The sequence below is a fragment of the Solanum lycopersicum genome, chromosome 8, assembly GCF_036512215.1.
Source record: "Solanum lycopersicum chromosome 8, SLM_r2.1".
Taxonomy (NCBI): Eukaryota; Viridiplantae; Streptophyta; class Magnoliopsida; order Solanales; family Solanaceae; genus Solanum; species Solanum lycopersicum.
The window spans coordinates 60628988-60637472 of record NC_090807.1 but is presented as its reverse complement, the minus strand read 5'-3'; the positions used below and the strand labels follow the sequence as shown (position 1 = coordinate 60637472).

The 8485-nt window shown below is 36.3% G+C and overlaps 1 protein-coding gene across 4 annotated transcripts; it reads left to right on the top strand.

Moving 5' to 3' along the window:
• The first annotated feature begins 1133 nt into the window (after nucleotides 1-1133).
• Nucleotides 1134-7203, top strand: LOC101246849 (probable N-acetylglucosaminyl-phosphatidylinositol de-N-acetylase). 4 transcript variants are annotated; one of them, XM_010327360.4, is made up of 12 exons: nucleotides 1180-1282; nucleotides 2204-2286; nucleotides 2593-2745; nucleotides 2930-2990; nucleotides 3711-3781; nucleotides 4187-4251; nucleotides 4422-4466; nucleotides 4545-4625; nucleotides 5423-5490; nucleotides 6246-6294; nucleotides 6598-6758; nucleotides 6879-7203. In XM_010327360.4, the coding sequence occupies exons 3-12, from the start codon at nucleotides 2637-2639 to the stop codon at nucleotides 6943-6945; spliced, it is 777 nt and encodes a 258-aa protein (XP_010325662.1). In that variant the 5' UTR covers nucleotides 1180-1282; nucleotides 2204-2286; nucleotides 2593-2636; the 3' UTR covers nucleotides 6946-7203. The 4 variants fall into 4 exon arrangements, with proteins under 4 accessions (XP_069144284.1, XP_010325661.1, XP_010325662.1 ...); XM_004246025.5 differs by having other exon boundaries at nucleotides 2593-2751; XM_069288183.1 differs by lacking the exon at nucleotides 2204-2286 and having other exon boundaries at nucleotides 1134-1282.
• Nucleotides 7204-8485: the final 1282 nt, after the last annotated feature.

The window sequence follows — 8485 nt, the reverse complement described above, 5'->3', positions numbered from 1 at the left end:
AAAATGTATAAAAGATTTTATGAAAACGGTAAAAATTTGTTTGAATCTTGAAATTCGAAAAATATCATATCATATGGGACGGAGACGGAGGGAGTATACTCCAACAGTTCTCCTCTTTCTTTTTCGTTTTAAGTATATTTATATTGATTAAAATTTAATGTATTTTATTTAGTCTGAAGTCAAAAGTGCAACAAAGATTGTCAAATATTTTAAATGGGTACATTATTTTTTTTTTAAAAAACACAAATATCACTGTTGTAAAAGTGATTTCGTCCAAATTTTTTTTTCCCCTTATCGCTGTATTGTAAGAAAAAATTTAACAAAGAGGCAAACAAAGCTGGCAGCCTCTATTGCTGGCTTGCAGCAAAGATAAGAAAAGGAAATCTTTGTTTAATTTATTTATTTTTTAAAACAGTCAAAAAATATATAGTATCAATTTTATCAGAAGAAAATCGCTCCGTCAGAAGTAATTTTGCCCTATTGGTTAAAAAAAAATTGATATCTCTTTTAAAATTTTTGATAACTTTTCTTACCTTTTTAGCTCCAATCTTGTATTTTATTAAATGTCTAAATTTAAATTAAATAAATGAACTCTTACCTGAACTCTTTCAAAATAGTTAAAATCATTTATATATCTGAATACTAGTAATTCTATAATAAATATCGTTTTTGTAATTTGAACTATTGGCCAGATAAAATATTATTTTAAAAAACTAAAACACACTTCATAGATGAATTTGTCGAATATAAAGTATTTCTTTCAAAAATCACTGCTTTGAAAAGCTATTTTCAAAAACATATTTCTCAAAATAAGCCATTGGATAGTATTATTTTACAAAGTTAGTTAAAAGAGACAATGTACAAGTACTCACAGATGGTGATTGAAATTTTAGAGATATTTTATTATTATCTGAACTTATATTTTTGTAATTTTTTATATTTTTTGTCTTACGTGACACACTTTGTAACTTTACACAATTGAGACGCGTAAAAATATTTGAATGTGATGTAAGCTAAAAGGGTGCATAAAATTACAAAAAATCTTATATGAGTGTCACATAAATAAAAAAAGTGCATAAAATTAAAAAGAAAACAAAAAAACTCAGAGGTAATAGAATTTAGTTTAGATGTATTTCTGAAATTTAATAAAATTAGTTTCGAATTAAAATAATAATTTTGTCATAATTCGTTAAAAATAGATAAATAAGATAATAAAGTTATTTTCTCTTTGATGTTCCCGTCTTCTTCTCTCTAGCTCCATGGCGGATCCATGTTTCTTCAGGTAAGCTAATCACTCCATTTTCGTCTTCTTTACAGTTAATTACACACTTGCCATTCTTCTCATACGCCTAATAATCTACACTTTTGAATCTCTGTTACGTATATTAAATACATGAAGATTCTCAAACCCTAATAATGTTATAATAAAAGGGAATTTGCATTGAAAAAGATGGATTGGTTTCAATTTAGTTATAGGTTAGTCTATCCACAAATCAGAAATTGAAGTAATAGAACAAAAGTTATACATAATCGACCTAATTAACGTAAACTATTAGTAGACTCTGTGGCTGAACCAGAATTTCATTAGGAGGTTCAAAAATATGAAGAAGCTAAGGGATTCAACATCTTATATTATATAAATCAAAAATATTTTTTTAACCCTGTATCTACAATGTAATTTTTGGTGGAAGGGGTTCGGATGACACTCCTTGCTCCTACCTAGCTCCGCCCTTGTGTAGACTATGTCATTGGCAGGTTCGTGTAAAAGGCAGGTGATGCATGTCTCGCGTCTTCAAATCCTGCACAGAAAAACGAACAAGAAAAGCAAAACCAAAGAAAATGAATACAGATTTTTACAGCAATACATTCATATACCAAAATTTAACTACAGACTCCTCAAACTCGCACGGTATTTCCAAACAGTTCCAATGCATATTGTAATAAACAAGGTTAATACACAAGAAGATGAAACCTAAACATCTTTTAGCATTTGCCGGAGATAAAATAAATCAAACTTAATTATGCAAGTCAAAACTGAACACTTGAAAAGAGCAAATTATGTGTGGGAAAAAGAAAGTGGAACATAGATGCAAATCTGAATCAAGATGCACAACATGAATGAGTTTATGTTAGCTTTTTCAATTAAAAAAGGTGTCTTTGAATCCGTTACATACTGATGTAAATAAGCTTAACATGTTTGCAGGGTTTATAAACTGCACAATAAGATTAAATCAGTTCCAATTTCTGTGTACTAGATCCAACATCCTTGTTCCAAAAAGAATATTGGTAATTGTTCTTTTTATCTTTCGAAATGTAATAGTTATGGCTTGATTAAAATTAAGGGGTAAAATTCTCTTATAAACTGTTATTTCTTTTTTATGTTATTTCATAGAAGAGGTGATATTCCTCTATTAAGATCACATACCAAAAAACCATTCCATCCTACTCTCTTTTGACAAGTATTGACAAAAAATGATTGTAATGTAGAGGTACTGTTTATTGTTGCTAGTATCCTTTATCTCCTTGAATTATTGATGTTTGATCTTTACTACCGGTCTCACTTGCCCGTAATGGGTTTACATTTTCATGCAGATAGAATTCTGTGCTATCTGTAGTTCTGCTAGCAAAAAGATTAAATGGAGTGGCCAGTAATCGTCATTACATTGGTTGTGCTGTGGGTGGCTTCACTCTTTAAAATTCTCCATGAATCTCTCTCTGCCTCACAAGCTGCAGTTCTAAATGATGGTAAAGGTGACTTCTCTACAAAATGTCAATTCTTGTTTTCTTTTGTATTTACTGGCTGCCTCGGTGTTGTTATGAATTATTCTCTTAGAATCTAAAAACATGCATGCATACATCTTATCCTATAGTGTTTCTTCCACAGCTAATTGCTTCTCTTCTTAATATGTATATTCTTTTTATGTTTCAGGTGGAGTATTTCACAACAGAAATGTCTTATTGGTTGTTGCCCATCCTGATGATGAGTCTATGTAAGGTTGAACATATTAACTTTGAGTTGTTATTTGTTCCTGTGATAAATTTTCTGAGCAATGCAAACTTTTGAATTGCTAGAGAGGGAGTTGCAGGCTAAGACACTTGAAACTATACGTTAATTTTGATCATGAGTATGGGAGACCTATGTATCGCTAGTTATACACTAATATAAAGTTGCTCGATTGATACAAAATTTTATTAGTCGTACTCATAGTTGAACACACATTCAAAGAACAATAAAGTCCATAAAACAGGGTGGACTAGAAATTTGGTGGGCTAAAGTGTAAGATTCAATTATGAGCCCTTTGTTAAATAGGTTATAAAGAACTGAAATATGATTTGTCTTAATATAAATTATGATTGCAAACCTTTTGTTTGATGTGTTATGTTAAGCATATGATGTCCTGATACATATGATACTTGAATTCTATGACCTAATAAAAGGCTATACCTTTCTTTTTCTAAATTTTATCAGATTTACTTTAGGCTTGTTCTGATAGAAGATCCTTTCCTGGATATCTTTTCTTGCAAATTGTGTTAAAAATGTAGTTGGTAACAAGGATCGTAACTCTCGATGTCAGTTCCCACATATGATACAATGACCTTCCAATGTTTACAATCTTATTATTAAGTAACCAATATTGTATCTACTTGCTGTAGAAAGCATTACTATTACGATGTTAGTGACTTATGATGCTTTTTACTCTATACTGTAGGTTCTTTACTCCAACCCTTAATTATTTATCTTCGAGAGGATGTAATTTGCACATATTATGCATGTCAACAGGTAACACTTTTAGAAATGTTTCAATTTTTGTTGCGATTGCTGAATTAAAAAAAAATTGTTTTTGACTGATTTTGAGTGGCATGTGTATTTTGATTGCTAGGTATATGTCTCAAGACGCAAAAAGTAAAACTTAAAATGAAAAGTTGATTTTTGAAGCGGTTGAAATACTTTAGCAATCGATTTTTCTTAAAACTATGATCCGATTCAATAAGTGTTGTTAAACCTGAGATTCGCTTTCTTAATTTGAACTATTGCAGTTCTTTTCAAGTGAAGAATGTTAAAATGATTAGAATGCAAATCACTAGAACTGTTCTTTAGCAAATCGATATCCTAGATAACCAAGAGTATTACCGATGCTAACTTTCAGTATTTTTTTCTGCTTTGTTGCATTGTACTGAAATATAGGTAATGCAGATGGTATGGGCAATGTCAGAAAAGAAGAACTTTATTTAGCTTCGATTGTACTTAAGGTTGTGAACATTTATGCTAGATCTATGATCTTTATGTTGGCTTCATGTGATCCTGCATTCCTCTATTTCTGCGAATTACTATAACGGAATTTTATGTAAATTGTTGGAGTAGCAAGTCAGATATGAATGAGTCATTGATCTTTCTGTTCTCTAATAATTTACTCATCTAGGTTCCACAAAAGCAAGTGAAAGTCCTTGACCATCCAGATCTACAGGTATTCTTGCTGTATCAGAATGGTATATCTCTATGTTCTTAATGTTTAAGCAAAGTTCTAACACCTAGTTCTGACTAGGATGGTTTTGGCAAATCATGGAACTCTAAGTTATTGTCAAAGATTATCAAGAAGGAAATTGTCAATTCTGCAATTGATTTGGTAAGTGATTTTAGTTAACTATCTTGTTAAACTAAGATGGTCTTTCGCATAATCTTGAGTAGCTTGTGCTTCTTTGATAGCTTATTCAAGCTTCCTCCTGTTGACACCAAATAGGTGGCTTTTCTACTTAGCTAGATTAAAATCTTGATCTGAAGTTATATCCCTTAGTTTGTTTGTTCATTTTAGTTGCATATAAAGAAAATATTTTTCATCATTCCTATTTCAGATGCGATGAATCAATTTGATTTGATTTACCCCCTGCTTAATTGGAACTTATACAGAAGAATCCATTATTACGACTTCATTGATGCCTACCATCTGGAATTTAAGCTGAGAACCCATAGAATGGTTTACATATTCCATTCCTTACCTGGTGGTGTCTACCAAATATAAGAAGTACCTTTGAAACATGTGTAAAATTTTAATGTTATAGACCGTTGTATTTATGCCTCTTTGATATTTGGTATTATATAGGATAGACTTTCAGTAGGAAAGCCGAAATTTCATGAAGATAGATTGGGGCAACCCCATGAAGTTCCAAATTTAGAAAATAAGACAGCGGTTGCCTATTTCATACTTCATGTTGTAGACAATAGATTTTGCGTTTAGAAAATTGTCAAATACTCGAGACTTTCAAATACTGTAACAAGTGTAGTATTATATTCTAACACAGAATATTACAATCTGAATAATTTCTGTTTTTCCTTTGTGTTTTTATCCAAAATGTTGCCTTAGAGTTATTTGTGAGCAGAGAAAAATCTTATTACCTTATCATCTCATGGACATTTGTTTTCCAGGTCATAACTTTTGATAATTATGGAGTCTCAGGTCACTGTAACCATCAAGACGTTCATCAAGGTGTACGGTAGGTTATTTATCATATTCTGGTAGCCATTGATAGTACTTTGCATATGAAATTAGTCACTATATTCTGGTATTATTTGGGTGTGGCGATGCGCTCTTTCAGATCTTATAAACAGATTTAATTAGTATAGACACTGGTATTTAATACTAGCAAAGTTTCATAGTGTTCCTATTTCTTTTTAGTTTGATATCTCTCTTTTACTTGATTAAGTTTTTTGAACAGGAATCATTATAAGGGATTCTTTACTTTTCTTTGTTGAAATTATAATTGACTGACATGCCGATAACATGTTGTGCATTTTGTACAACGCGGAAATTTGATGAGTTGGACACTCCTTTGTAGATGTAAGCCTTCAAACTAAATCTTCTTCATGACATAACTCACTAACTTCACCATAATTCTCCCATTATGATAGCCACATTTGTATGTTTACTTTAGGTCCTAGTACTTCTTTTTCTTTTTTAGTTGTTGTATAATACCAGCCTAAGATTAGCTTAAATGGAGTGACATGGTTAGTGAGGACTCATATAGCCAATTCCAACTTGGGTTTGGGATTATGGTGTAATTGTTGTTGTAGCATATTCTTCCACTAGTCTTCTAAAATCTTTGGTAGTGTAATATGTAAGGCTTAGAATTAATAGCTTTAGTTTTAAATTAAATTTCCTTAACGCAAACCTCTATTTTATGTCTTTCAACTGTTCATGCTGTTGATACAATTACTACTTTAACAATAGAAATGGTTATTCAATTTGCAGAAAACTGTTGCAAGATACTTCACATAAAGAAGTTGATGCCTGGGAGCTTGTGAGTTCTTCCCTTGTCTCGTTACCTTTGATTCTACTTGTAGATTTTTATTTTAGTTTCTTGGGAATGTCATACAAGAACTACGTCTGTGTCTCAATTCCAAGCATGTCGGAATCGACTGTACAAATTTTACTGACTATGTCGTCCCTTATATGCTCATATTTTTCTTGGGAGTATCATAGCTTGCAGAATTCAAATGTTAACCGGTTTTGCATTCCTATGACTATGGTTGTTATCTTTGCCAATATATCACAATTTTACGGTTTAAGTTTTTGACTGGAGGCTGTGATTCATCATTTTCAGATTAGCACTAGCATATTGCGCAAGTACAGTGGACCAGTTGACATATGGCTGTCCCTTCTATCTGCTAAGTTCCATTTAAGCGGAGTAAGGCATTGTTTGCTAAATGAACATCCCAGAAGGAGCTTAGCTGCAATGGCTCAGCACAAGAGCCAGTGGGTTTGGTATGTAGTACCTTTGCTATATTATCTTGCTTAAGATGGTTACGTATAAAAAAAGTCCGATCTGTAAGAGCCAGCACACCTTACATGTTTTATGACTATCTTTTTGTTTGCCTTTTTCAGGTTTCGCAAGCTATTTGTTTCTTTCTCAAGTTACACATATGTTAACTGCCTTAAGAAGATCAATTAGATACTTATAAGGTTATTGATCAGTTCCGCATCTCAGAAGCTTTAGAAAGTGAAGGCAGTGTTGGAATTACTGGTAATAAAAAAATATTATTTATTAAGTAATAAGTGCTTTGGTTTTGGTGAATAATATAGTTTTGGTGGCACACAGCCAGTTAATTATAAGAGATTAATTCCTATTCTAATTCTCTTCTTTTTTTTGCTTCCTCTGTTGAACAACATTGCTGGACTTTTGAAAATGTTAACATTTTTGTGTGATTTACATGAATGACCTTGAACTTTTGATACCGTTTGCTCCAAGAAGTTTAATAAATTTTATCTCATAAATGGAACTTCTGATTGTTGTGGGATAAGATTCTGATTAAAACTTTAAGATCACTCATTCTCAAGGTTACTTAGTGTTATATTTTGAAGGAGTGATTACAAATTGAGGAAGAGAAATGTAATGTTAGCAGTAAACACATTTAAATATTTGTTTCGATTCATCAATTTGAGACATCCTATACTCGCTAAGAACTACCACAAATACACATATATATGAAACTTATAAGATAAATGAGAATTTCTTTTATAGGTGTTCGAAGAAATGATTCATCGAAATAATGAGTCACCATTGATATCGACACATCTGAGATTGCCAAATGCTCGGGAGTTCCTCTATTCAATCCTTTTCCTTCTTCTTGTTGCTGGATATCTCAGGGCGCACGCCCCGAGAACCCCCCCCCCCCCCCCCCCCCCCCCCCCCTGGAGTCCTCAGGGCGCACGCCCCGAGAACCCCCCCCCCCCCCCCTGGAGTCCTCAGGGCGCACGCCCCGAGAACCCCCCCCCCCCTGGAGTCCTCAGGGCGCACGCCCCGAGAACCCCCCCCCCCCCCCCCCTGGAGTCCTCAGGGCGCACGCCCCGAGAACCCCCCCCCCCCCCCCTGGAGTCCTCAGGGCGCACGCCCCGAGAACCCCCCCCCCCTGGAGTCCTCAGGGCGCACGCCCCGAGAACCCCCACCCCCCCCCCCCCCCCCCTGGAGTCCTCAGGGCGCACGCCCCGAGAACCCCCACCCCCCCCTGGAGTCCTCAGGGCGCACGCCCCGAGAACCCCCACCCCCCCTCCGGAGTCCTCAGGGCGACGCCCCGAGAACCCCCCCCTCGGAGTCCTCAGGGCGACGCCCCGAGAACCCCCCCCCCTGGAGTCCTCAGGGCGCACGCCCCGAGAACCCCCACCCCCCCTCCGGAGTCCTCAGGGCGCACGCCCCGAGAACCCCCACCCCCCCTCCGGAGTCCTCAGGGCGACGCCCCGAGAACCCCCCCCCTCGGAGTCCTCAGGGCGACGCCCCGAGAACCCCCCCCCTCGGAGTCCTCAGGGCGACGCCCCGAGAACCCCCCCCCCCTCGGAGTCCTCAGGGCGACGCCCCGAGAACCCCCCCCTCGGAGTCCTCAGGGCGACGCCCCGAGAACCCCCCCCCTCGGAGTCCTCAGGGCGACGCCCCGAGAACCCCCCCCCCCCCCCCCCCCGGAGTCCTCAGGGTGACGCCCCGAGAACCCCCCCCCCCC

Bases quoted from the DNA above. Each gene is read 5' to 3' on its own strand.
- LOC101246849 (XM_010327359.2), top strand. From the start codon at position 2,637: ATGGAGTGGCCAGTAATCGTCATTACATTGGTTGTGCTGTGGGTGGCT. The intron at 4,467-4,544 runs GTATTCTTGCTG...AGTTCTGACTAG, and splicing joins TTGACCATCCAGATCTACAG to GATGGTTTTGGCAAATCATG. The intron at 6,295-6,597 runs GTGAGTTCTTCC...CATCATTTTCAG, and splicing joins AAGTTGATGCCTGGGAGCTT to ATTAGCACTAGCATATTGCG.